The 13631-nt window shown below is 46.4% G+C and overlaps 8 protein-coding genes across 8 annotated transcripts; 4 read left to right on the top strand and 4 right to left on the bottom strand.

Annotated features, from left to right (window-relative positions):
- Positions 1 to 798: 798 nt before the first annotated feature.
- On the top strand, positions 799 to 2898 carry BGW36DRAFT_401604 (C6 transcription factor domain-containing protein; the record flags this gene model as incomplete). The annotated part of the gene is made up of 3 exons (XM_046218762.1): positions 799 to 2641; positions 2668 to 2741; positions 2791 to 2898. The coding sequence occupies 3 exons, from the start codon at positions 799 to 801 to the stop codon at positions 2896 to 2898; spliced, it is 2025 nt and encodes a 674-aa protein (XP_046066499.1).
- Positions 2899 to 3137: 239 nt separating this feature from the next.
- Positions 3138 to 4403, top strand: BGW36DRAFT_364938 (oxidoreductase; the record flags this gene model as incomplete). The annotated part of the gene is made up of 1 exon (XM_046214610.1): positions 3138 to 4403. The coding sequence occupies one exon, from the start codon at positions 3138 to 3140 to the stop codon at positions 4401 to 4403; it is 1266 nt and encodes a 421-aa protein (XP_046066498.1).
- A 634-nt stretch (positions 4404 to 5037) lies between these two features.
- On the bottom strand, positions 5038 to 5477 carry BGW36DRAFT_351353 (uncharacterized protein; the record flags this gene model as incomplete). Its single annotated transcript, XM_046213353.1, has 2 exons — positions 5038 to 5207; positions 5285 to 5477. The coding sequence occupies 2 exons, from the start codon at positions 5475 to 5477 to the stop codon at positions 5038 to 5040; spliced, it is 363 nt and encodes a 120-aa protein (XP_046066497.1).
- Positions 5478 to 5895: 418 nt separating this feature from the next.
- On the top strand, positions 5896 to 6655 carry BGW36DRAFT_441089 (uncharacterized protein; the record flags this gene model as incomplete). Its single annotated transcript, XM_046221548.1, has 4 exons — positions 5896 to 6096; positions 6155 to 6254; positions 6306 to 6455; positions 6505 to 6655. The coding sequence occupies exons 1-4, from the start codon at positions 5964 to 5966 to the stop codon at positions 6653 to 6655; spliced, it is 534 nt and encodes a 177-aa protein (XP_046066496.1). The 5' UTR covers positions 5896 to 5963.
- BGW36DRAFT_390387 (phosphoribulokinase/uridine kinase) lies at positions 6552 to 7690 on the bottom strand. Its single transcript, XM_046217472.1, has one exon. The coding sequence runs from the start codon at positions 7500 to 7502 to the stop codon at positions 6747 to 6749; it is 756 nt and encodes a 251-aa protein (XP_046066495.1). The 5' UTR covers positions 7503 to 7690; the 3' UTR covers positions 6552 to 6746.
- An 825-nt stretch (positions 7691 to 8515) lies between these two features.
- On the top strand, positions 8516 to 10007 carry BGW36DRAFT_390386 (putative nucleoside-diphosphate-sugar epimerase). Its single transcript, XM_046217471.1, has 4 exons — positions 8516 to 8658; positions 8706 to 8911; positions 8979 to 9293; positions 9346 to 10007. The coding sequence occupies exons 1-4, from the start codon at positions 8642 to 8644 to the stop codon at positions 9825 to 9827; spliced, it is 1020 nt and encodes a 339-aa protein (XP_046066494.1). The 5' UTR covers positions 8516 to 8641; the 3' UTR covers positions 9828 to 10007.
- A 379-nt stretch (positions 10008 to 10386) lies between these two features.
- Positions 10387 to 11958, bottom strand: BGW36DRAFT_433161 (uncharacterized protein; the record flags this gene model as incomplete). The annotated part of the gene is made up of 3 exons (XM_046221232.1): positions 10387 to 10410; positions 10476 to 11368; positions 11601 to 11958. The coding sequence occupies 3 exons, from the start codon at positions 11956 to 11958 to the stop codon at positions 10387 to 10389; spliced, it is 1275 nt and encodes a 424-aa protein (XP_046066493.1).
- Positions 11959 to 13249: 1291 nt separating this feature from the next.
- Positions 13250 to 13582, bottom strand: BGW36DRAFT_390381 (uncharacterized protein). Its single transcript, XM_046217470.1, has one exon. The coding sequence runs from the start codon at positions 13566 to 13568 to the stop codon at positions 13347 to 13349; it is 222 nt and encodes a 73-aa protein (XP_046066492.1). The 5' UTR covers positions 13569 to 13582; the 3' UTR covers positions 13250 to 13346.
- Positions 13583 to 13631: the final 49 nt, after the last annotated feature.

The following is a 13631-nucleotide window of genomic DNA, read 5'->3' as shown; positions in this document are numbered from 1 at the left end:
GTGTTCGATGAGAGTAAGCTGACTCTATGCGCTGTCTCACGGCGAGATTGGGCACATTCCAGACTGCCAATAGTGCTTTTGGCGTCGGCATTCCTCGCATCGGTTCGCACCTACAAGCCACGGCGAATTCGATCGAGACGGAATCGATCGCCGACGCTCCTACATTCTAGACTATCGAATAGCCCACACCGCCACAAACTAGAGAGCTGGGCCAGCGAGCAGGGGCCATGTGGAGGCAGGCTTAAGCTGTGGCATTTGGCTTACGACGTCTAGGCTCCCCATAACCATTATCAAATTATTATTATTGACAGGGTCCCTCAGAATGCGACTTGCGGATGCTACGGATAATACTTTTATTATCGCGCTGGGGGCAATTTCGGCACTTTGACCTGCCGATACAAATCAAACACCCGATTTAAGTGACATCGAAGCCGTGCAAATGTCTCAGACTTGCCAATTACAGGACCGGCTTCTGTGCGAATAACAAAGAATGAGACATTCCATTGGTGCGCGGGGCAGACACTTGTTGAGATGATATTCCAGCAATTTCCCGAGTCGATTCATATTCACCAAGAATGATTCTCGACTGCGCCCGTTGACAATGCAAATACTGTAAACAGATCACGTGATGACACAGCACGTGATTTCCTTCTCGTGCAGCGGGGATGATCATGCTGTATTATCTTGTATGTCACCGGTGTCTTCCCAGGTCAGATGCAGAATTATCTGGGCTCAAGGTAGTTCACAGTCGGTAGCATAATGACCTTCGCCTATGTTTCAATGTAGAACCGGAACCAAATGGCCCCTGCAGATGTCCTAGCACGCAGCACACCAGTGGCTATCGCTCCAGCGCCCGGGTCAACAGTTCTCGGCGGGAATGGGGTTTCATCTCAAACTACGATGCTTTATGCCTGCAATTCCTGTGCAAAGCGCAAAGTTAAATGCAATAAGGAAACGCCAATATGTTCTAGCTGCCGTAGAGGCAAGCTCTCGTGCTGCTATCAGGCGCCTCAGTCTGTACCGCGCAAGAGAAAGCTGAGTGACGGTGTTCTTGAAAAACTCGCTCAATATGAGCGTATCCTTCGGCAGCATGACCTCCTAGACGCTGACACGGTAATCTTTGCTGGAGAGAAAGCACCGCATGAACCAGCTACTTTCCATCCGCAGCTAACAAGGAAGGGAAAGCTTCTAGCCAGTCATGGTAAGTCTAGATACATGGACAGCAATATCTTGCACAGCCTAGGATATGATGGGGTGCAAGCTATGTCCGATGATGACCAAGAGGAGGATCAAATCCTCGTAGATGGTGTCACCCCAGATCCTTTGACGGGTGCATTGATAAATACTCATCAAAGCCTTGTCCAATATCATCCGACCCACACTACGGCTATGGTACTGTTCCAAACGCATATTGAGAATGTAGAGCCTCTTTGCAAGATTCTCCATATTCCGTCGGCCGCAAAACTGATTCAGGTAGCTTCACAGCAGCCTACACTTGTGTCGAAGTCTGATGAGTGCTTAATGTTTGCTATATATCATTTCGCGGTTTTTTCCATGACAGAGGAGGACTGTGGTCAAAGGTTAGGGCAGTCGCGCGCCATATTGATGCAACGCTATCGCTTTGCGGCGCAGCAAGCCCTAGTCAATGCATCCTTTCTCAAAACCACTGAGATGCCGGTACTACAAGCACTCGTTCTTTTCCTAATTCCCTGTCAATACCATTATGATTCACAGACATTTTGGGTTTTGACAGGGGTTGCAGTTCGAATTGCCCAACGCATGGGACTTCATCGCGATGGGGAAAAACTTGGTCTGCCACCATTTGATGTGCAAATGAGACGGCGATTGTTTTACCAACTACTGCCTCTGGAAGGGACCGCTTGTCAATTATCAGGGGCTGAGATGCCAACCATCCCTGTCACGTGGGACGTGCAATCGCCTCTCAACTTAAACGATGATCACATTTGGCCGGGAATGGCAGAGATGCCAGAAGAACAAAAGGGTGCAACTGAGATGATCTTCTGCCTATTACGCTTACGTATTGGAACATATCTTTCCCGGTTGGGAGGACCCTCCAACGATACAAATTCCTGGCAGTTTAAAGACCTCCACGAGGCCGAATTAGCCATTGATGAAACTGAAAGCGAAATTGAGAAGAAATTTATCCGCTACTGTGATATCGTCAACCCGCTACACTTTTTGGCTATAGGCTCTGCCAGGTCAGGGATTACCGCCATGCGCCTTCGGATTGGACTGTCCAAAATCAGGAACGAGACAGCTACAAATGCAGAGCGGAGGGAATTATTCCAACATGCCCAAAAGATTCTCGACAGCGACACGGCAATTTACACCCATCCCGGTCTTCAGAAATACCGATGGTTTGTGAGGTCTTTTTTCCTATGGGGTACGTGGGATTCATTGATTTTCGTCCTGACTAGCTTCTGCAAAAACTACGATACTTTGCTGGAGACGGAAAAAGAGTCTGCTTGGAAGAAAGTAGAACAAATCTACCAGAGTCACTATGAGATAATAGATTCAAAGCGAGTGCTGCATGTAGCGCTTAGATGCCTCACACTGAAAGCTTGGGATATCCACGGATCGCACAGTCTTGCTGTGGAACCGACCTTTATCGCGACCTTGCGTACTAAACGGAAAGAAAAACTCCAGAACCAAGCAATGAAACAGGGCATGAGAACGAACCTACACAGCTTAGATACATTTTCAACTTCGCCGAGCAATTGGTTATCCACAGGCGACACGAATACATCAATAAGCAACCTCTCTAGTGAGGTTGATCTCAATCCAGATATCGATTTCGATTTTGACCCTGCCAACTGGTTAGTCTGGGATCAGCTGATCCAGGATCATCAAGTGCAAGATGGACAGCAGCCAGGATAATTACTGCCTGTTTTCACTGTATATGACTGACATTGATTCATGGCTGAGCATCTATACTTCCTGTGATTGGTTGAAACCTCGGGCCTTGGTGTCCGGCTTGCTCGCAACCAACCAATCAAGAAACCCGCCGCTTCGGCCTCAGGAGAATCCTCGCCCGAGATGCGTATGAATTCAGCTATATAATCAACGAGATTTTATGTGCTGCGGTATGTTCCCAAACTTCCAAACCACTTCCTATTATGTCCAACCCAAGAGTCCTTATCGTGGGCGCATCCATCGCAGGCCCGACGGCCGCTTACTGGCTTGCCAAAGCTGGAGCAAAAGTTACTATCATCGAGCGCTTTCCAAAACTACGTACAAATGGACAGAATGTCGATATTCGAACTGTTGGCGTCACGGTAATGCGGAGGATGGCCGGGATGGAGGCGACTGTGCGATCGAAAATGATACCTATGGAAGGTGTTAGCTTCGTCAACACCAACGGTCAATCATATGGAACTCTCGGGGCCACTGGAAACCCGGATCAGCAATCACTAGTGTCCGAGTATGAGATCTTCCGCGGCGATCTATCACAAATTCTTTTCGACATGACTAAAGACAACGAAAATATCACCTACATTTTTGGCGAGCAGGTCACATCGATCCGGCAGCAAGAAAAAGGCGACGGTCCAGTTACCGTTGAATTCGCAAACGGCCTACCCCCTTCTGAGTTTGACCTTGTGGTTGCTTGCGATGGTGGCAATTCGAGGACCCGCGCCATAGGGCTTGGCTGCGCTGTTCGTGATCACATTACGCCGGCGAACTGCTGGGCAGCTTACTTTTCAATAAAGCAAGACCTTCTTAAGGGAACCAAATTGGGACACGCATACAATGCTCCCGGTGGCCGTTTTATTGGCATCGCGACGGATTCACCTGGCGTCACCCGAATTGCTGCAATGAATTTCCACCCACCGGATAATCCCGACGCTACGCTGCCGTTTCGTGAAGCTTTGAAGCAAGGAGACGATGCGCTGAAGAAATACATAGCTAATCACTTTAAAGGATGTGGCTGGATTTGCGATGAGTTGAGCAAGGAAATAATGGAGGCACAGAACTTCTACGCCAGCGAGATTGTCCAGGTCAAGGTTCCCAGCATATACAAAGGTCGCTTTGTGCTGGTTGGTGATGCAGGTTATGCACCAGGCCCTACTGGTACCGGAACCAGCCTCGCTATGGCCGGCGCCTATGTGTTGGCTGGAGAAGTGGGTAAGCACAAAGGCGATCTAGCAGCAGCACTCAGGGGTTACGAAGAGCAGATGCGACCCATTATCAATGACATGCAAAAGATTCCACGATTTTTTCTTACGGTTCTTGCGCCCCAGACAGCTTGGGGAATATGGCTACGAAACATCATCTTTGCTTTTATCACTTTGACAAGACTCTTAGCATTTGTACAGAAGCTCTCTGCAGGCGCTTTTTCCAGCACGGATAAGCACAATTTGCCGGATTATGACTGGGTGTCTTAGAAAGATCCAGATGACACTTGATTATTTACCACTACGCCCAAAGCTACGGCTTATACCTAGCTCTCAGTGATTTTTGTAGACTAGACTCCTCTCAATAATATCTCAGCTTATTCGAATGTTCCCTCAGGACCCATCTCAGTATCCTTTAATTAAAGCCATTTCTAAAGCCATTTCTGAAAACACGTCAGCCTCAAAATTGGAATACTTTTTCGGATATATCCGTTCCTGACAATTTTACCATTAAACCAATCGGTTGCGCTACACCTAGTTTTCGCATCGTCTTGGCAAGCCACCACCCACAGGGCTATCGGAACGATATGCCCACCGGCAAACAGTGAAAAGTGTCATTTAACAATTCATCCAATGATGCCAGGGTGCTGGTTTGATGCTTTTTACAATTAACGTCGTGTTCTAGACCACTGCGGAGTCCGTATTTTAGGATTATGAGATCCACTACGGACTGGTCCGGATCGCACATACAGAACATCATTCGTGCTTGCATTTTTGTCCTCATTTTAACACGCGTTACACTAAACTCCCTACGAAATAATATCAAAAATCACGGGTATACTGTCTTGTGAAATGAAATTTGCATATGTATACTAGTAACTCATTGAAATCTGACTGGTAACCGCTATTCAACTGCCTTTAGCGTGGCTGACCGTCCTAAATTCCCTTCCCGGACAGCCTGAGGCAACTCATCCTCATTTGCACCTTCACTATAATTTCCGCGCGGACGAGCATGCCGCAGTCGGTCTCCCGGTAACATATTGGCCTTATCTATTGCTTCATTCTCATCATCGGCTAAGAACCACATTCGGGACCATATTAGCATCGTTTCTTATTAATTCCAGTTCAGAGGAAATATTTCAGATACATACCTAATTGCTCATCCGAGTTTGAGTAGGGTGGCTGTACTGGATCGTCATAGTCCACGCCGTCCTTTTGCACTGGTAGTCGGGCATCGGTTTCGGTTGTAACGTATGAGTCGTCTACTGGAGTCGTGGGAATCGGGGCGACATCATTGCTGTCTTCGTAGCTGTCGTCGCCTTCTCTTTCTTCTCGCGTTGTCATTTTGACACTATGGTAGGTCTTCGTTATCTGACTGACTATGTTGGGAAAGTAAAATGCATTACCTCGACAGCGGCGGGAGATCCGGACGCAGTTTGCCTTTATTTATAAAGCTCCTAACGAGGCGGCGGCAAATTTCTATAGTGTTTGTTTCTGACGTTTAGTATACTGTGTTTTTTGGAATGGCTTTTGCCCATAGATGTCATGCGGGTTTCAGTTCCGGCCGTTTCTATATCGACTTTAGTAAACGGCGTTCCTTCAGGCACATATAAAATTAGGAGATAAGTTGATTTATTGAAAATTATAAATTAATAAGTTTGATGGTCTAACTGGTAAGTTTGAAGTAACTTTTCATTCCCAACTTAAACATAAGCTTAAAACGAACACTCCCTTCAAACCCTACTTTAACTATCTTGAATGACATCAATTGTCCCAAAAGTCGCCTCTGTGATATAATATTTCCATCTATGGCGATGGCCATACATCGCAATGACTTCATGCCCAGCCACATCCTGCGCCATTCGCCATGTGGTGGCAGATAAGCATGGCCACTGGCCACTCTATAAGCTCCCCGTACGTGTCGTGCTATACCAACTTGATCTCAACAATATTTTTTTTCATCGTGCGCTGATATCCGCATTCCTTTTAGACCTACTTCTTTGCTAAGTCAACTGCAATAGCTGAATTGTTTGACCGCACAATGGTATCTCCATTTGAAGACCTCGATCCCGCTGGTCCTTCGCCCGAGGACCGTGTCAACGCCCTTCGTGGATATAAAGCGTATGTATCCGATTTGAGCAAAATATGCGTGTTAAACCAATTGTAATCCAGCACAATAAACAACCCGCGTAACTCGGAGCCCGCAAAACAACATGCACAAGAAATGATTGACGCAATGGGAGGTGATCAGGTCCGCGAGGATTTGTATCAGTTGAGAAATCCGACCAAAGACCCGACTCGTGTGCAGGGCGGTTTGAAAGCGTACGTGCCTTTGCCTTGGCAATTGAATCTTGAGACTAACACAAAGAAGAGCAACTAAAAATCCACGAGTCTCGGAAGATGCAAAGAATAGAGCCCAGGAAAAAATCGGTGCATTGTCTCAGAATGTCGCTCAGCCGCCTGATGATTCAGGAGGGGCTAGAGGTATGTCTGGTGGAGTGCCCGAAGAACCAAGAGAATAAATTTTTGTATCTGGATTTGGAATGTACCGGTACATATAGCTATGTATCCTCTGTATTATAGATTGTACTATTGTTCAAAATTCGAAGTATTTCAATCACGCGTCAATGAACAATGTTCATCATCAACAGAATGTATCACCAAATCCACCCCATCCACCACTTTCTCTTGAATTAATCGCCCATTTAAAGTATCATTACCATCGACCCTCCTATATGCATCCTCCAAACTTCCTTCAATTCCTGCGCGAACATGTCTACGCGCCACACGGTCCCGGGTGACAGCTAGATCAGCAGAGATCAACACCCGCAAATCCACCATCGATGCTACCTCCTTCCACCCAGGCTCGTTAAGCAGAAGATAATTCCCCTCTATGATAAGAATCGACGTGCTTGCAGGGATCGATATACCGTTTTGAATGGGGTCTTTTTTTGTGTGAGAAAATGAAGGGGCGTAGATCGTCAACAATCCCGAAGGTGAACAATCTCCCCATTTGCGGAGCGCAGTCATAAAAGCCAAAAATAATTTCAAGTCAAATGTAAACGGTGCTCCGCGGCGCGCGTACGCTTCTGTGCGGTTTGGTAGCGTGTCGAGTGTTGACCGAGGAAGATGGAAGCCGTCCATTGACAAAAGCGCAGCATGGGGGATCTCCCCAGGTGTTGTATCATCTGCTACATCTGAATGCAGCTTTGGCGGATGTATTTCATTGATACGCCGAACAACTTCTGCGGCGATAGTGGTTTTGCCAGACCCAGGGGCACCGGCAATTGCAACGAGAAATTTTGATTTCGGATGTGCTGCAGCTCTGGCCTCAATAAAGGATGTAAGTTTGGCGTATTCTTTTTCCATATTTTATCAAATCAAAATAAACACTTTGGATTGTTCTTGTCGGTCTATAGGATCAAGGTCATTGCATTTCTTACAACCTGGCACTATGGTGTTTGGAGATATCTCTCTTGCCTGTGTAGTTGAGGACGGCTTCTATAAAGCCAATTATGCTGCGCTAGGGATGTTAGATGGGGTCACACTGTCTGGTCACGGGTGACTGTAGTCCGGATTCAGTTGATATTAACATGAACTACCAGTTGTATCGCTAAATCTACGCATCCAGATCTTGTTAAGAGAGTTACTACAGTATCGATTACTTTTCTTTAAGCAAGAAATAATTCCCTACAGTAATTAATTGATGGTCGATCTGGGCATCAACTAATCGATTTTAACAGCGAAAATATTGATATCGATTCCACTATGAAATTAAATTTTTGATATTATATATTTTTAGAGTGGGGTTCCGGTGGAGTGTTCTCCGAGTTCACTCGGTTGCAAATCCGGCAGTAAGAAATTTTCGATGTTCTTACAACGAATAAGATTTAATGGCTAGTTAATGACTTTGGTAGACAGAATTAGCAGGGAAATGATTTTAATATTAGCAACAGGGGTTACATGTAGGATGGCTCTGCTTTCATGGCAATATAGACAGCCAAGTCTTGTGTCTTCAGGGTTGACTCTAGTTTAGTCGCAGTGGCAGAATTCGTCGCCTTAATGCCAGACTTTTATATTCTGTCGACTTCCTTCCTCACTATACATTTCAGTTTCCGATTGGAAATATCATGAATGATGTGATAGATAGTGGAAATAGCAGGGTGCATAATAATATATCCCACAAGTTATCAGATGATCAGCAAGTGTAGGTCTCAATATGTATATCTAGTCTGATTGGCTATGTATGCAAGCTGCCACCCAACCACCAGACTTAAACAGGCAAGTGACCCAACATTGGCCAATGAGAGGTCTGGCTTGTTTTTTGTTCCGGGGACATGAATTTATCCCCCGCATTATTGGTCATCGCGGCGATGACTTCATTTCTGTTCATCACTGATTATTAATTGTATCCGTGGCTCTGAGGTATTAAATGAGCACGACAGTCATTTTCATTGTCGAAATACTATTAGTGGAATTTAAGAGACCAAGATCGTAACACTGACAAAATGACTAAGGTCTTCCTGTGAGCTTAACTCCTATCCAACCCCCGCTTTTCTGACATCCTACAAGCACCGGTGTCACAGGCTACATTGGCGGTGACGCTCTATACGCACTTCACAAGAAGCATCCCGAGTTCTCGTACACTGTCCTTGTACGAGATGACAGCAAATCCGATCAAATCAAAACCGCGTTCCCAGGTATCCGCATTATCATTGGCAGTTTAGACGATTACGAGCTCCTCAAGAAGGAAGCCGCGAGTGCTGATATTGTGCTTCGTGAGTATTCTATCTGGCGCAGAAGCGCGAGAATATAAAAGTCTTTTGCTAACTGTATATGGCCCAGACACCGCCGATTCATCCGACCATGTTGTCGCTGCTAATGCTATTGCGGCCGGTCTTGCAGAAGGACACAATGCCTCTAACCCGGGCTATTGGCTGCACACCAGTGGAACTGGTATCTTGACATTTGCAGACTCCGATCGACAGGTATACGGCGAATACGATGACAAGGTGTATGACGACTGGGATCGGGTCGACGAGCTAACCCATCTACCCGACCACGCCTTCCATCGTAATGTCGACAAAATCGTGCTTGAGGCGGGCACCAAATTTGCCGATAAAGTGAAGACGGCAGTCTTGTGTCCGCCAACTATCTACGGTGAGTTCTTTTCGTTTTGCAGACTTGCATTGCTAGAACTAACACGACACAGGACCCGGTCGCGGGCCAGTCAATCAGAGAAGTCGTCAGGTAAATGCACTCGCGCGAGCAACCATCCAGCTCAAATTCGCGCCTATCCTCGGCGCCGGGAAATCCGTCTGGAATAATGTGCACGTCCACGATCTCAGCAACCTATTCGTTCTTCTTGCCGATGCCGCCATTGCAGGCAAAAACGATAATGGGCTATGGGGTGCCAACGCGTATTATCTAGTTGAAAATGGTGAACATGTGTGGGGGGACATTTCCCATGCTGTGGCGAAAGAAGCTGCAAAGCAGGGATTTATTCCGGAGGCAAAGGTTGAACATATGGATTTTCAAACGGCCGTCAAGTACGGAGGGTCGACCTGGGGAATGAATTCGCGTGGAACAGCGAAGCGTGCTAGCAAGTTATTGGGCTGGAAGCCAGTTGGACCGAGCCTCTTGGAGGAGTTACCGGGTATTGTGAAGGGCGAATATGAGGTACTACAGAAATAACTTGCCATGAAGAATTGAAACTTTCTTATTTGGGTTGATATGCAGTCTGGAACTCTTACGGTCATTAGCGTATGAGCTATGTGTATATATACGTATGAAGAAATAGAAAGGAGTCAGGTACAATGATGGGACTGGTCGCAGTCTGATAAGGAGAGCTAAATAGAATGATGTAGGAGAGGGCAAATGGCAATATTTGCCTCGTGCGTATAATAGCTTATTTACCTTAAAGGTACTCGATATCGTAGTCTACCATCACATCAAATAAAAAAATACTTCAAATAAGAAATAAAGTCCATTCTCAAGATCTATCCACGTGGAGAAACAAGCCAAAGTTCTGTAAAGAATAATGCAATACGAAGCTGCCCTCGATACCATATTCTATGCCTTTCCCATCTCCCAACCCACCAAACGCCTTGGGTATTATGCCATATTCACTAAACCTGAAAAACCAAATCAAAATCGAGACTGGAGATCAATGTACATCATCACAAAAATGCCAAATAGCCGCAGTTCAAAACAAAACAAAACTAGGTATATTGAAATATAAGGGTTTATCTTATCAAGAACGGTGAGGTGAATTCGGCTGTATCCGTGACCGTTGTTAGCATTCAGCCACCAATTAGAAAATCGCTAGTAAGCGGAACTTACATCTAGCTCCTCATCAAGTGCAAATACTCCACCTAGAGACGATTTCCCCGAACCTCCCGACCGCGGTGTACTAGGCTCAGACCAGCTTGTATCATTGCTTACAGGAGCGTCCACTGAAAGTATGGCTGGCGCACAAACACCATTGAGTCGCCAAATAAACTGCCTTTCTGTGTTTGGATGGTTCGTGTAACTGCGAATAGGCGGCGACGAAGCGGCATCTGAAACGGGCAGATCAAAAGAAGGAGGACGACGTGCAGATGCGATACTGGCGACAGGCGATCCAATATGAAAGAGGGAGATGTCAGAGTTACTGGGATGATCCATCAGATTAACGGCACGTCTAGTAAACTCGGCATGTTGTGGTGGTGGTAACGGTGAGGGATATGTGTAGTCTTCTTCGTTTTGTGGTATATTTACCACGGTGTTTGTGGCAACGCATTCTTCGACGAAATCACGACGTTGGGGACCCTTGCGAAACTCTTTAAGTGATGGCTGGCGACGACGCTGGTCTGGAGATCTAGGTTGCATGATTGGTGATGGTACATTTCGATAATCCATGTTTTGCTTCATGCCTGTGTATGGAACCTCCACGTTGCCCAAGGTAACTGTGATTGTTTCAGCGCGGGTTGTTGGTATAGGAGGGCTCTTGGGGATGTGGTCTGGGGGGAGGAAGTCAAAGTATTGAGGACGCAAGCCCGGACGCTCCGAATCAGAGAGCCCTAGATCTGAGCCTTCGTTAGGATCTTCAGGATCGATGATTCGTTCAGAGCGGGTGGCCGGTTGCGAGAGGACCATGGTGAGACTGCTGTCTGATAGAGAGGATGTAGAGTCACTTGTCAAGGGGCTGGGTTGGAGATAGGAGGGTATTTCTAATGGAGATATGACACAGAAATCTGATATGATGTTTTCAGCATAAGAAGGCCGGCAGGTGAATAGAGGAAACGAATGCAGATGCCATTCCTTGTGTGCTGTTCATTGAAAGAAACATGTGATTCATTTGTTTTGAAAGGGTGTTGGTGTTGAAGGTATTGAAGTCGTGATCATCGTGATTTTTTTGACGATGACTTTGTGTATATGCACGACCATGACTGGTATATAAACAATAAAAAGAAAGGAAAGTCTTACCTTCATCGTCTCCTCCGCCTTCACCAAAACAGGCTATTTCGGCAGAATCCTTCTCAGATAACATGGGCTGATTGTATTTGTCCTCGTAGTCCCACAGCCTTTCCCAGGTCAGTGCTTCTTGGGCGTCCACTGACTGCCTGGCGAGGTCTTGAAAAAGGTCTTGCCACGCCTCAGGCACGTCTTCATCCGAATCCAGGTCAGAGACAGTCTGATCCAAGAGGAGGTTTTGAGGGGTTTCTCGTCCTTTCGAGCATCGATAATAGAGAAGATCCAGGAGCTCATCGCGGTAATCTGCGTCTATGTCTGTGCCGTAGATGGGTAGGTGGTAATTGTGGCCGTAACGGTAATACTCGTCCATGACAAGTGGCAAACAAGATGTGTTGCCAGGGCGGTGATAAACGGACTGCAGCTGCGGCCGCCTGGTTGTTTTGGGTGAGCGGTGCTTCTATTAGGCCGTGAAGATGAATGGGGGAAACCAGATAAAATAATAGTAATGAGACATGGATACAGTCTATCACAATAAGAATAATAGATTTAGATAATGAATAGATACCAATAAATTCAATGTTGTATATTCATACAATAACAAGGCTTGATATGTATAAAACGGAATCGACTATATCTCTATCGAGGCGGAGTTTGCAGAGAAACGCGGAGAAAATATTCGAAAAGCGGCTATATTTTCCTTTCTTTTTCTGCTCGAGCCACAGCTGGGTTTAAGACAACTGCAGGGGTTTTAAGCAGATACCCAGGCAACATATCGGAACCGCAGGAGCAGGAAAAATGTCACGTACTCTGTCCAACTGTTTCTGACATCTCATCTTATTGACGTCTGAACAAGCTGACCGACTGAAGTGACTCGGTTTCGCGCAAACTGACCTGGAGCTCTTCTGTAGCAACAGGCCTAGCCAGCATGAACTGAGCCAGAGAGCGAGACCGGTACATGTGGCACGGTCAGTTCAAGGACATATATTCCCTCGCGTCTCCACCGGGCTTTCACTACCAGTCACACCGGAGCTAGGATGGGATTCCGACATGCTAGGCTACAGCATCAACGGACAGGCACGCAGGCTACCACAGCTAATGCTGCGAGGTCGATGGGAGAGACCAGGGTCAGGCGCTGGGCGTGGTTGTGGTGTGGTCAGGCGCCTCGACGCAGGCTGTGCCACAGATGACTCACCGCCCGGCAGTAATTACATACGTGTCGACTTGAGCCTCACGAGGGTTTCTCGTTTGCGACATATGACGAAAAGTAAATCCTTCTATCATTGAACCTTTTTGGAGCACAAATATGACCATGACCATGACTCTCGTTGCCCCGGTCATCCCAGTCTCCCTGCTGCTGTCACGTTTCGTTTTCAGAAAACGGGCGGGCAACGGGTTTCCTGTTCTGGAAAGGCTCACGGGTTAGGGCTAATCAGCAGCTGAGCCTGTAAGGCTGACAGACAGACAAACAAGTTTATGCATAATACATGTACGATTACGGAGGTATTTTTACTAGTCCACGAGAACGATCGGGGGATCATGCAAGGAACTGAGTTTACATAAACAGGCTGCATGAATTTCAGCGCCCATGTGGTCAACTGTGGCGGTGCTAGGCACCGCAGTGCACGAGTTAGCAGCCACAAACATCGAAATCCAGGATCACGGGCAATATTGTTAGATATGAATATTAATATCATAGACGATGCGACAAGGCTGATCTATTCAAGTAGCGAGAGACTAATAATTCAGCTATCGCCTTCATCATGACACCAGCACAACCACGATTTTGCAATCACGCAAATGTATGATGTGAATGTATGTATGTATGCAATGCACCCACCCTCGACTCTTCACAGAAATGAGAATAGAAAATCTCACTGCGATTCGCACTCGAAATGCAACCGAAAACAAAGTCCCCCGATAATAAAAGTAATCATTAACCCCCCCGGCCAGCAAAAAAAAACTGACTATAACCATAATCATGCAAAAAAAAAAAAAAAAAAAAAAAAAAATTACGCAAAAAGAGGAACCCTCGGCATGAAGATT

Source organism: Talaromyces proteolyticus, assembly GCF_021365285.1.
Source record: "Talaromyces proteolyticus strain PMI_201 chromosome Unknown BGW36scaffold_14, whole genome shotgun sequence".
Lineage (NCBI taxonomy): Eukaryota > Fungi > Ascomycota > Eurotiomycetes > Eurotiales > Trichocomaceae > Talaromyces > Talaromyces proteolyticus.
This window is presented reverse-complemented; position numbering and strand designations above follow the sequence as displayed.